The 14,395-nt window shown below is 40.4% G+C and overlaps 1 protein-coding gene across 2 annotated transcripts in view; it reads right to left on the bottom strand.

Annotated features, from left to right (window-relative positions):
• The window catches only part of AK5 (adenylate kinase 5), a 329,025-nt gene that overhangs the window by 142,119 nt on the left and 172,511 nt on the right, over positions 1-14,395 (bottom strand). For both annotated transcript variants that reach the window (XM_060202226.1, XM_007534207.3), the window contains exon 8: positions 4,969-5,045. In XM_060202226.1, coding sequence (XP_060058209.1) covers positions 4,969-5,045 — 77 coding nt within the window. The remainder of the gene's footprint in view (positions 1-4,968; positions 5,046-14,395) is intronic.

The following is a 14,395-nucleotide window of genomic DNA, read 5'->3' as shown; positions in this document are numbered from 1 at the left end:
ATGTGTGCCAGGGGGTCATGAGAAACAATAAATATGAAGCACACACAACCATATGAAGCAAGGGAGATGTGTTGGAAACCAACAGGGAGGCCAATGTCAGGATGTGTGTGTGTGTGTGTGCGCGTGTGCGCGTGCGCGTGTGTAGTGGGTGTTGCTGGGGAAAGCCAACTACAGGTTGTTGGTTAACTCCACTCTGTTGCCTGTGTTGGTATGACCCCTCTGTTTTACAGAATGGGTTTTACAGTCTTATGCAGTTGAAATAAATCCCATGAAAATTACATGGAATTCAGATTTCAAAATCCATAAAGCTTTACTGAAACACAGCCACGCTCATTTGTTTAAATATTGTTATAGGTGCATTTGCATTTCAAAGGCAGAGCTGAGTGGTTGCAGCAGAGAGCGTGTGGCTCACAAAGCCTAAAACGTTTTACCACATGTTCCATACAGTAAAAGTGTGGGAAATTAAGCAAGACAAAGAATGGTAAACAAAAACTAGAAACGACAATAGAGTACTACAGACTCTGGCTTTGTTAAGAAAATTTGGTACCAGGTTGATGCTTAGTCCATTAGTTGTGTGGTCTTGGGAAGTTATTTAGCCTCTCTGTTTCAGTTTCCTCCTTTGTAAACCAGGACTAGACAGAGATACCTTATTAAGTTATTGTGAAGGTAAGCAGTCATGCATGAAACAAAAAAGACACAATGTCTTTATAGCAGGAGTTCAATAAACACAAGCACTTGCTTCATTGACTCTGTTGGCAACAACATTGCCACTCCTTTGTAGTCAGTGTCTTTTTTTAAAATTTTACTAGTGATTTAATATTGATTTACAAAATTACAAAATAACAGGGGAATAACTCCACACCAGTTCCCACTACCAGAGTTCTGGATCCCCAGTCCTTCCACTATAAGCTACAGCAGTTCTCCTAAGGTTGCAGATATGAGTTAACTATTATTTCTACAACTATCTTTATATTTGCATATATTGGCCTTTATTTTTTCCTTTAGGTCCCATTTTCTCTTCATTTCCATGTCACACATAAACATATTACTACATCCAAATGTCCATCCCTTTTTCCTCTTCTCTGAGTTCTGATGGAGTTGGAGTTTAGAGCCCTCTGGTCATCTTCTCCCTATTGTTTCCCTCCTGTAGGTTGAGGACTGGGGCTCGAACCTGGGTCCTTATGTGTCTTAACATGTGCATTCAATAAGATGCAGGGTATATTCTTCTTATCCTGCTCAGGTCTGGATGTACCTCCAGTCTGACCACTTGTCTTTTTCTCATTTCTATGAAAGTCTCAATTATTATCTGCTAATGCAGTTTCTACTCTATTCTTCCTGACATTTTTCTTCTCTGATACTCCTATTAAAACATGTCAGAGTAATCATTCTATTTTAGTGTCTCTTAAGTTGTTTTTTAAAAAAGATTTATTTGTTCCTACTAGAGGGGTGAGGTGGGGAGAGAGAGAGAGAGCGAGAGGGAGGGGGAGAGAGACCAAAATATAATTCAACTCTGTCTGGTGGTGCTGGGGATTGAACCTGGTCTCTGGGGTCAGGAATGAAAATCTTGTTTTCTAAAACATAGAGCTATTTAGTCCTCCTAAATTCTTTTTTATGTTGATCAACACTTTAAATTCTATTTTATTTTTACTTTGAAAATTTTTTGTATTATATTTATATATTGGATAAATAAATAACAGATAAATTTAGATAGCCGGAAATAAATAATAGATAAATTTAGATAGCCAGAAATCGAGAGGGAAGACAGTGATAGAGAGGAAAGACACATGAAATATTAGTTTACCACTGGCAAAGCTTTCCCCTTGCAGGTGGCGACTGGAGTCTTGAACCCAGGTCCTTGAGCACTGTAACATGTGCACTCAACCAGGTGTGCCACCACCCATCCCCTTAACTCTATTTTATTCTAAGGCAGTATCTTCAGCTCTCAAATCAAGTCTCTTTTTAGCTATGTCTACTCTATTATTCAGTTTGCTAGCTGAGTTTTTATTTTTATGATTTTGTGAGTGTGTCTAGAATTTCTACTTCATCCCTTTTCCTTTCTGCTTTCTTCTTTCCTATACTTGTTTCATAGTTTCTAGTCTTCCCTTAACCTATTTGACATTTTAGATATACTTCCTAGTATACTTCCTAGATATTCTTCGTATAGGAAGAATTTGCTCTATCCTTACCTTCGGGTTCCTGTTTATTAAACAATTTATCTTGCTTTATATCTTAATGCCTTTATGCCATCTTGCACATGCTACTGTTGTTTTCGTCGGGCTGGCTTCAGCAGGCCTGGCTAGCTTCACGGGCAGGTAACAGAGACGACCAGAGACATACGGCTGGGCCGGGAAGCTGTATTTCTTTATTCAGGAACAACGATTCATAAACTAACCCAAACTAATCACCAAACAGAACTCTCCTGCCTCCTTCCCCCGCGGCGGCGCCAACAGCTCTCTAACTCTGGAACTCTGGAATTCTGTCGAGGTTCCTTGGGGCGGGAACAAGCGGGCCCGCGAAACTAGCAGGACTAACCCAATTTTCCTGGCAGGGGGAGAGCATACAACATGCTACCATGATACCATCCTGAATTCCCTGGGCAGATGACCTCACCAATGTGTCCTGGAACCTTACCTCTTCATGAAGAGCCCTACTTCACTAGGGAAAGATAGAAACAGGATGGGAATATGGACTGAACTGCCAATGATCATGTCCGGCAGAGAAACAATTACAGAAGCCAGATCTTCCACCTTCTGCACCCCATAAAGAATTTTGGTTCATTCTTCCAGAGGGATAAAGAATAGGGAAGCTTCCAATTGAGGGGATGGAATATGGAATTCTTGTGGAGAGAGCTGTGTGGAATTATACCTCTGTTATCTTACAACCTTATTAATCATTATTAAATCATTAATAAAAAAATAAAAGAAGAAATTTGGCATGTTTAACGTGTACTGAGTGCTTAATACCTAGTAAAATATTATAACTTTGCGACAGCAGCTGCTATATCATTTCTCAAAGAAGTCTTTGCTTTGTGATTATAAAAGGAGAAAATGCTCTTGACAAATAGCTTCTGAATATGTATATTAGATGCAGAGTCATTCATTCCAGTTGTATACTTGTCAGATCTACCTGTTTTTCTTGTGACATGTATTAGTTGGAGATAGGGAAAAAAACCCAGAAGAACATGTTTTCTTGGCAGTAGGCCATTACAGAGAACACTAATGAAAGGCAGAAGATTAAAAAACCATCCTTTTTTTTAAACATAAAGGTGAATTAGGCATTGGGATGATTCTGAACTGTTTTGTATCATTAATTTGTAGCAGTAGGGAGAAATGCTCTGCTGTGTAGAAAATGACATAGAAACATTTCTTTGGGGGGCCAGGTGGTGGTGCATCTGATTAAGCGCACACATTACAGTGAGCAAGGACGCAGGTTCAAGCCCCTGGCTCCTACCTGCAGGGGGAAAACTTCATGAGTGGTGAAACAGGGCTGAAGGTGTCTCTCTCCTTCTCTATATTCTCCTCTTCCCCTCCTTCAACTTCTGCCTCTACCCAGTAATAAATAAAAAAATAAATAAAATGTTAAAAATAGTTAACAAGGAAATATTTCTTTGATTCTATTCCAATAAGAAATATATTTTGGGGTCAGGCAGTGACACACCTGGTTGGGTGCACATGTCACAGTGCACAAGGACCAGATTTAGGACCCCAGTCCCACTCCCTGCAAGGGGAAAGCTTCATAAGTGGTGAAGCAGTGCTGCAGGTGTTTCTCTTTTTATCTCCCTATCTCCCCCTCTCCTCTTGATTCCTATCTGTCTCTTTCTAATAAGTAATACATTTAAAAATGACGGGAGTCAGGAGGTAGTGAAGTGGGTTAAGCGCAAGTGGAACAAAGTGCAAGGACCTGTATAAGGATCGCGTTTTGAGCCCCTGGCTCCCCACCTGCAGGGGAGTCACTTCACAAGTGGTGAAGCAGGTCTGCAGGTGTCTGTCTTTCTTTCTCTCCCCCTCTCTGTCTTTCCCTCCTCTCTCCATTTCTCTCTGTCCTATTCAACAACAATGACATCAACAATAACTACAACAATAAAACAACAAGGGCAACAAAAGGGAATAAATAAATAAATATTAAAAAAGAAAAAAATTGACTTCTTGGTTATTTTGTTCTCAGCCATCAGTCCTATTTAAAAGTTAGAAATCATAAAACAGAGTCCTGAACCTGTAAATACAGTTGATTTATAACTAGAAGAGGCAGAGAGATACAAGAAAATTCTCAGGCAAGAGAACCTCACACTACCCCATTTTTATTTCTTATAACATCTGATCATACCACCTCACCTAAGTGTTATTTTTGGGTCTGTAGACAAAGGAAGGGCTAGGGGGCCAAAGTTAGTGAATGAAAATTATAGACTACTTGTTGTTTTCACCGGGCTGGCTTCACAGGCAGGTAACAGATGACCAGGGACTCATGGTTGAGCTGTACGCAGTATCTCTTTATTCATGCAGGACGCAGCGCAATCTAAGCCGAGCTAAGCTAAACTAACACTAAAACGAACAATGTTGTCTCATATATATATGCTTCCCAAGTAGGGTGTGAACAGGATGTGACATAGAGAAGGTGGAGAGAAAAGTGACTGGTGAAAATCAGGGTGTGACAAGGAGAGGGGGCAGAGCAGGCAAGATTTGTACTACTGAACCACCAATGCCCTGGAGGGAGGGTGGTGCTTGTTAACAGCAGTTATGTAAATAGAATGAAGTGGTTATGTAAATAGAATTGTGTTAAGCAGGGGGGATTAAACTAATGAAACAGAAGGGGTTTTTAGAAGCATACCAACAACTACTGTGATTTAATCATGAAATGTGTTATTATCCATATATTAACACCTAACAAAATGATTATAATTTTTATAAAATATCTATGAAAGGTAAAACTGAAGACATTTAGACAGATAGAGGTTTTTTAGAATTTAATTACCTGGTCTTCATAATCAGATCCTGTGTCCACAATCTCCCCAGTGTCCAAGAGCATTGTAGGATCAAGGTCACTTGAGCCTAAGATTAGGAAAGAAAAGATAATCTGATGAAGGTGGTATGTGCTTCTAAGTGCTTTCCAAATGTTTCTACAGGCTTCTTAAGGTTTCCCACATTGTTCTTACAGTTGTAGTCAATTTGCAGACATTTCTAGACTATTTCTACCTGCCATCTCCAGGTTAGGGCTGCAGAGAGAAAATGCTGATATTCTGGCTTCTGAATTTAACATTAACATAGAGACAGCTCACTGGCTAGGAAGTGTCCCTTGCCATGTGCACTATATCACAGGCGATATGGCACTGAGGAGCTACCAGTACTGTAGCATCTCTTTCTATTGTCTGTCTGTCTGTCTCTGTTTCTATGTGAATGAAACAGCACAGATTTCGGACGTAATAGGCATATGGCTGACATCAGCCTACATGCATAGTACCAACTTACGCAAACTCACAAGGGATTGTGGGTGTATTGGAAGTTATTTAGCTGTCAGGCTGCAGGAAGTCAGCCTCTTTTCCTGTGTTCCTCTTTTCTGGCTGCTCTTTGCTTTTTTTTTCTGCCTGCTCTGCCTCTCAGGACCCACCATGTTGCCTCTCACAGGAGAGACTGAACACGTGTAGCCAAGCTCTGCTAAACATAGTTCAGACGACTCTCTTCTAGAGGCCAGGTGGTAGCCTAGTGGGTTAAGTAAGCGCACATGGCACAAAGTGCAAGGATCAGTGCAAGAATCCTGGTTCAAGCCCCCACCTGTAGCGGGTGGTAGCTTCACAAGTGGTGAAGCTGGTCTGCAGGTGTCTATCTTCCTCTCCCCCTCTCTGTCTTCCCTTCCTCTCTCAGTTTCTTTCTGTCCTATCCAACTACAACAACAATAGCAATGGCAACAATAACAACAACAACAACAGCAAGGGCAAAACAAGGGCAGTGAAATTCCCCTCCAGGAGCAGTGGATTCGTAGTGCAGGAACTGAGCCCCAGTGATAACCCTAGAGGCAAAAAAAAAAAAAAAAAAAAAAAAAGCAAAACTCTCTTCTATGGCCATAATAACTAGGCAAGTCAATCTATCCCATTACATAATCTGCTGTACCCATATAACTACAATCTAATAAACCTTTATGGTCTTTCACCCCCACCAAGCCACACCCTGAAGTTTTTTATTTACAATAGATATGATGAAATTGTCCAAAGATCAGGACTTAGCTCCACAAAAATCAAAACAAACAACAAAATCCCAAAACAACAGACAACAATTCTGTGGAAGTGATTCATTTGTCAACAGTAAAATTCTGAAACCAGAAACGGAGTAAATTTTTCTGAAAAGCAAAGAGGTGAGATTCCTCTCAAGGAGCTAATCTGTGGGTCTGAACTTTGGGTGAATAAGAGTTGTCTAGAAGGAGACACAGTTTAGGTATGTGTAGTCATGAGTGAGATGGAAGGAGGAACATGTGCAAAGTAGAGGCAGAGCAAAGGGTTAGCAGAAATGAAAAGGGGTTAATTTTTACTCATTCTATGAAAGCCTGAATTTTCCCTCAGACTTTGGTTCTTATTAGTTTGGGGGGGGGTGGGAATTAACGTATTAATACAGAGTTTTCTGGGTCTTATCGTACATGCTAAATTTGCTTATTAGTGCCCAATGCTACAAATCAAATCAGTGATTTTCATACTGGGGTTCCTGAAGTACAACTGATTTATCTTCATTTAGTAATTCTTCCTACTGGGGAATATATATCACCCAAATAGCCAGAAATTCAGAATTCAGTGCTGACCATGTGAAGATACAAGCCTCTGATGTTTCATTTGCCATTCGGAAGTAGTAATAGGTGTAGGTGTGACTTAGAAAGAAAGAGAAGATGGGACCATGGAAATAAATGGGGAAATATATAAAAATGTAGACAGATAGTTATAGAAATAATGGTCAACCCAGATCTGTGATCTTGGGAGAATTACCTTAAGTAGCTTCCAATGGAGGGAATGGGGATACAGAACTCTGGTGGTGGGAACGGTGCAGAATAATACCTGTGTTATCTCGTAACTTTGTGGATCAATACTAAGTCACAAATAAAATAAAAATAAAAGTGGTTTTGCTAGATAATTCTTGGTCAGAATATGCAACGAGTAGTGTTTAATGAATACAGAGTGAGAAGAAAAAGGAAACAATTCACATGTTCCTTAAATATGGACTTTTCCTAGAGACGCCATTTTCATATTTTCTCCCCCAGATAACTTAAGATATGCCCTCACATAGTCTTTTTTCATCTATTCTGTTTTTATGGCACTGGCCCTCATATATGTGCAATTTCACTATTTCTGGATTTATATCTATATCTACATATCTACATATATGTATTTACCTCTCTATATATATATTAATATAAACACATACATCTCACAGCATTGGAGAAGTTCCACCAGTCCCACAGCATTTTCATATGGTGCTAGATAAACTGATTCCAGGCACACACTCTATCTATCGTAAGAACTATTTATTGTCAGGCCTTTTTTTTTTTTTAGCATATCTATTTATTTTCCCTTTTGTTGCCTATGTTTTTTTTTATTGTTGCTGTTGTTACTGATGTTGTTGTTGTTGGATAGGACAGAGAGAAATGGAGAGAGGAGGGGAAGACAGAGAGGGGGAGAGAAAGTTAGACACCTGCAGACCTGTTTCACCACCTGTGAAGCGACTCCCCTGCAGGCTGGGAGCCCGGGGCTCAAACCAGGATCCTTATGCCGGTCCTTGCGCTTTGTGCCCCATGTGCTTAACCACTGGACTACCACCCAACTTTAAAAGGCACCCAGGCCTTTAAAAAAAATTAATAAAGGCCTCCAACTTTCATTGAATCAAATAAATACCAAGCAGCGACTCCTGTATTTATTGTGTTTCTTTAAAATTCCCTTAAAGGATGATAAAGCTTTACAAAAATGGAGACCCAGGACTGGGGGAAGTTTAGGCTGTATAGTGGAAATGTGAGGTTCCTGCTGTCTTAGGGTTCAAGAAGACAATACCTGAAAGCAGTAGTACCCTAGAGTTTGCAGTGAGTACCCCCCAACACTTCATCTCCATTATTTCAACCTTTGGGTCCATGACTGTTCAACAATTTGTTTGGCTTTGTATGTTAACTCTCTTTTCAGCCACCAGGTTCCAGATGTCATCAGGATGCCAGCCAGGCTTCCCTGGACTGAAGACCCCACCAATGTGTCCTGGAGCTCCGCTTCCCCAGAGACTCACCCTACTAGGGAAAGAGAGAGGCAGACTGAGAGTGAGAGTATGGCTCGACCAGTCAATGCCCATGTTTAGTGGGGAAGCATTTACAGAAGCCAGACCTTCTACCTTCTGCAACCCACAACAACCTTTGGTCCATACTCCCAGAGGGATAGAGAATGGGAAAGCTATTGGGGAGGGGATGGGATATGGAGATTGGGTGGCGGAAATTGTGTGGAGTTGTAACCCCCCCCCCATCCTATGATTTTGTTAATGTCTCCTTTCTTAAATAAAAAAAATAAATAAATAAATGGAGACCCACCATTTAACCCACCAAATTGTTTTGGAACAGAAAATACTTATGGAGTTACCATGTAGCATTGCCATAGCTGTGTAGAGTACAACTTCAGTTGATGCCAGTCATGCTGTCTTAGCAGTCCTTGATAACTCCACTGTTTATAAGGTGGTTACTAGAATGGATTTGGGAAGATTATGCACCACAGGCTACTAGCAGTGAGCTAGAGGGGGTGCTATAAAAATTTTACTTTTATTTATTTATTTATTTTTATTTTTTGCTTCTAGGGTTATTGCTGGGGCTCGGTGCTGACACTACAAATCCACTGCTCTTGGCAGTCATTATTTTTCTTTTTCTATTTTATGTTGGATAGGACAGAGAGAATTTGAGAGGGGAGAGAGAGAGAGAGAAAGAGAGAGAAAGGGACATTTCAGACCTGCTTCACCATTTGTGAAGTGACCCCCCCTCCCCTGCAGATGGGGAGTGGGGGGATCAAACAGGGATTCTTGTATGGGTCTTTGTGCTTCGTACTATGTGCGCTTAACCCGGTGTGCCACTGCCTGATCCCCCAAACTTAACTTTTATATGTAACGTTTTAAAGGGCTATGTATATACACACATACAATATAGGCTCTTTGTGCTTTTGGTATTTTTTTTAAATGTAAAAATTAAAACGTGTATCTTAGGATCAAAAAACTTGATGTCTTAAGTTGGTAGTTGTGTGCTGTGAAGAAGGTATCAGAAGTATTTTTTCCATTATAAGACAATGGCATTTTAGAGGCAGAATTTCATAGATTACTACCCTCTCCTTTTAGAAAAATGAAAAAATAGGCTGCAGAGAAGATAAAAAACTTCGTGGTAAGGCTATGAGGAATGTGAGTGAGACCAAAGACAGAAGTTACTCCTATTTCTCCTGACACATCCTGCTGACTCCAACTTCTAAGCACAAGCAGTCCGAATGACATTAGAAAGAAGTTCTTTCATTACACACAGCACTCTACACGAAAGACCTTGGAGGAGTGTCCTGCCTTGTCTACATTTTGAGAAAATGAGGAACAGTGAAGGGCTGATGATGAGGTGGTTGGTTGACCCAATGGCTGTAGGAATAAAGACTCAGAAATGGATCAAGGAGTGCTACTTCAGACTGTGACAATCAAGGTGTCTGCTGTTAAAGGCAATGCTCGTTTTATTTTAGTTTTCATTACAGCCACAATATGGATATCATCCCCCACTGACTAGTGGGAGCAGGGATTCAAACGATGTCCTCATCTCAGCTGATTCTCAGTGATTCATGGGTTGTGCACTGTGATCTGAATATAAAGGTTTACTAAACATACAGCTGCTTGAGTCCCTGTGTCCTATTTATACTATTTAATTAGAAAGTGTTCTTTCAGTTTTGTTTTTTTAAAGTGCAAAGTGAAGGGCTCTCGCACGACCCAGTTAACAGACATTACATATTCATATTTGAAACTGCACATGACTACTAGAAACTACCTCAGCAACTGTAAAACAAAGATATAACTGTAAAAATAAAAATAAAAATAAAGGGAAGGAAATGACTCGTGTTAACCAAGAAGGAGAAATCGGCTTTTTAAATAAAATAATTTTAACAGAAATTTTGTTGTATCTTTAAGGGATGAGATTTCTTGGTAAGTCATTGCTCTTGGCAACAGTACTACAATATCATAAGAGGTAACAGACAGGGGATATGATTGAGTAGCTTTCACTTCTTTCAGCTTGGGTTGTTTGGTTTGCTGGAAATGGGTCCTTTAAAATATTCTTTTTTTTTTTTTTTTTTTTTTGCTTGTTTGCTTGTTGTCTTGCCTCCAGGATTATTGCCAGTGCTATGATTTCACTGCTCCTGGAGGCTATTTTCCCCATTTTGTTGCCCTTATGATTATTGCTGCAATTGCTGTTGTTGTTGGATAGGACAGAGAAATTGAGAGAGGAGGGGAAGACATAGACGGGGAGAGAAAGACACCTGCAGACCTGCTTCACCACTTGTGAAGTGACCCCCTTGCATGTGAGGAGCCAGAGACTCCACCTGGGATCCTTGCACCGGTTCCTACACTTCACGCCATGTGCACTTAACCTGCTGTGCTACTGCCTGCCCCTCCCCCCTTAAAATATTCTAAGGTTTGGTACACACACAAAAGAAAATAAATTTATTTTTGAATTGTTTTCTTTCATAGGGTGATTTATACACACACACACACACACACATGAAGTGCTCATTATTAAAAAATAAAAATAAAGAGCTAGAGACATTCTGAAGAAAGTGATGATAGGGGACTTTCATTTCCCCTACTTTGAAATTCTGTTTTCTTTCTCTTTCTTTCTTTTTAAAATTTTTACAGAGATAAATTGAGAGGGGTGGGGACGATAGTGAGGAAGAAAGAAAGACACCTGCAGACCAGCTTCATGGCTTGTGAGATGACCCCCTGCAGGTGGGGAGCCCGGGGTTCGAACAGGGATCCTTGCGCGAGTCCTTGTGCTTCATTGTGCACTTAATTGGGTGCGCCATCGCCCGACCCCTTCTACTTTGAATTTCTTAATCTCTTTTCATAATCTCTTGTAGATAACAGAGAATAGACTGAACTAGAACTTCACAGGGAGCATTCAGTGCCACCGCTTTCAGATGCAGAACGGTATTTGGAATTATTATTTTCAGGTTGTTGCCTTAAAATTTAAGTGAAGACCCCACCAATGTGTCCTGGAGCTCAGCTTCCCCAGAGACAAACCCTACTAGGGAAAGAGAGAGGCAGACTGGGGGTATGGACCGACCAGTCAACGCCCATGTTCAGTGGGGAAGCAATTACAGAAGCCAGACCTTCTACCTTCTGCAACCCTCAACGACCCTGGGTCCATGCTCCCAGAGGGATAGAGAATAGGAAAGCTACCATGGGAGGGGGTGGGTTATGGGGATTGGGTGTTGGGAATTGTGTGGAGTTGTACACAACTCCACCTTACCTTATGCCTTTGTTCACTAATCCTTTCTTAAATAAAAAATTAAAATTATAAAAAAAAATTATTTTGTACCTAAAAAAAAATTTTAAGTGAAAATTAGCTGTAGGGGTGCTGACAGACTAAACATCATTTTCTGGGACACCGGTACAGATGTTTTCTTTTCCTCCCAGTAGCTCTTCACTCTGAAGTGTGAAGAAATTCTTCTCTCATTGAATGCCAAATGATAGAGTGGTGGGTGAGGGGATGCTCCTAGGAGGTGGAGCTTCCTGAGCAGTGGTGGACATGCGCAGAGAAAGTTTCTCTAACCCTTCACTTGTGCCTGCTGAGGGAAGTAGTCCTCCCTCGTCCTGTCTGCCAACAGCTTTAGATGGACATGTAGCATGTACGCTCAACCAGGTGCACCACCTCCTGGTCCCTAGGTGGAGATGTAATCAAAATTTAGAAATTACATGCGTTGGAGACATATATGCTGAATGACTAAAAAATGAATAGGAGGATATTTACATTTTACTTTGGAATTTTTTTTAAAATGTGTTACTGGGGAATGAATTCAGGATTTCATGCAAGTGTGACACAGATGAGTGTCCTCCTCAGCTCAATTTTCTTTAATTAAAAAATTTTTTTTATTGTCATCAAGGTTATTGGCTGGGGCTTGGTTCCTGAACAGTGAATTTGCTGCTCCTGGAAGCCATTTTTTTCTTTCTTTATTTACAGGATAGAGATAAATTGAGAGGAGTGGAGGAGACAGAGACACACACACTGCTTGCTTGTGAAGTCTCCCCTGTGTTTGAACTTCAGGCCTTGTGCTACTAACATATGCCCTTAACTGGGTGATTCACTTCCCACTCCTATCCCCTCAAATTTTCTTTATTTTTTTGAGAGAGTGAAAGAGGAAGAATGAGAAGAGGGGAAAGATAGAGGGAGAAGGAAAGACACTAAAGCACTGATCTATAATACATGGAGTTCCCCTGGTTCTAGCCATGGTGTTCCCATGTGTTGCCAGGGCTTGACTCTGTGGCCTTGAGAACAGTAATGCATGTGTTTTCAAGGTGAATTATCTCCAAGACCCAAGAACTAATTGCTTTTGTCATTTAAAAATTACTGTTCAGTTCTGGTTTATGGCAGTGCTCAGGACTGAACCTGGGACCTCAGAGCTTGAAGGTGGTTGCATGAGTAAGGATGTAGAGAATTGGAGAGATGATGGTCAAAGAATACACTTTCTCCCATGAAAACAGCACTGTATGAAAAATCAACATTTCTTCAATAAATTAATTAAAAAAAACACAGCATTGTGGTTATGGAGAGTAGGTTAGTCTATAGTGATCTAAATAACTAATGAAGAACATGGTGACTACAGGTAATAATACTGCAGTGAATACAGTATTTTTTAAGAGATGTTATATTTCAAGTGCTTATTGATCACAAAAAGGAAAATGGTAACCATGTAAAGAGATATTACCTTGACTGTAGTGATTGTTTCACTATAATTATGCATAATGAATCATCACACTCTTTATCTTAGAGACAAACAATTTTTATTAAAGATTGGAAAATCATTCATATGGAAGTACTGTGGTAGCTGTGTGACAGCTAGCATTCTACAATCACTAATAATAAAAAAAAGTTAAAATGGTAATCTTTTAATACCTCAGTTAATAGAATGGAGGACTATAGTAACAGATGTAAAAAAAATGCTTAAAAAAAAGGACTTCTGGAGGTGGGGCTACAGAGCAGCAGCAGCTGTGTTTCTCTCCTCTCCTCTCCTGGGTCAACTAGGATTACCAAAGGAGATCACCTGGCACCACAACAATACAGGATTAGAAAGACTTCAGGAACCCACAAATCACTGGTGAGTGCAAATACGTGTAGCTTGTGGACAGAGAGGAGCCTAGGGAGAGATTAAGTGGCTGGTAACAGTCTGGCAGTTTATCAGTTGAGACACCACCTCCATCCAGCCTGTTTTACCAACAAAAAGACTGCTAAAGGGAGGAGAAGACTCCCCTATAACTCACCAAATGCAACTGTGAGTCCCCATTGCTGCTACTCTCAGAGGCTGGAGCAACAGTGGGGAAGCCCTGTGCTGACATCAGGATTCTAGAACAGACCAGGAAAATCAGGAAAAGATCTACACCTCGGTGGCCTAGCAATGGGGATGTATAGTGGGAGCCTTTCCACATTGTTCTCCTGATGAGAACATGGTGAACAATTGCCTCAGAACCTACAGATTATAACGGGACTTGTTTAGAAACTCAAAGGGACCAGCAGTGCTACCTGGCTTGGCAGAGAAGCTGAACTGAGCCTGAAACTTTGGATCCTTGGGGTGTGAGAGTCTCTTTGCAAAACCACTGTGCTGTCTCTCCCCCACACTGCTTTATCTAACCAAGGTTAGGAGTGAGTGATTAAGTTAAGAAGCCTACTTATAGTTTAAAAGCCCTTAGGCTCCAACAGCCTACAGGGCAGAAAAAGAACAAAAGAAGCTTTAACAGCCACTGTGCTCCAACTCAGGGATTGAAATAATATTGAAACAACTGTTAATTTCCACAACTGTGAATTCTTTAAGTACCTTAATTAGACACAAGTCAATTCAGGAAAAGAGTGATCAGTAATTTGAAAAGTACTGAGAGAGGGAACTCATAACATACTATATAGAATGGTTAAAACCAACAAGAAGAAATATTGGAGAAATGAACCAGGACAAAAGTCCAGCTAAAAGCACCCAAAGGTAGGAGCACAGAATAATGAGGTCAACATCCAAACACTAGGTAAGGAAATAATCACAGGATTAAGGAAAGAAATTGAAAGAATTGTCATCAGAAATGCAGAAACAACAAATGAGACTCTGGAAGAAAACACTGATTATCTCAAGCTTATTAGGGAGATGAAAGCTAAAATAGCTAAGAACACAACTAGCTGACCAAGC

This window comes from Erinaceus europaeus, chromosome 11 (genome assembly GCF_950295315.1).
Source record: "Erinaceus europaeus chromosome 11, mEriEur2.1, whole genome shotgun sequence".
Taxonomy (NCBI): Eukaryota; Metazoa; Chordata; class Mammalia; order Eulipotyphla; family Erinaceidae; genus Erinaceus; species Erinaceus europaeus.
This window is presented reverse-complemented; position numbering and strand designations above follow the sequence as displayed.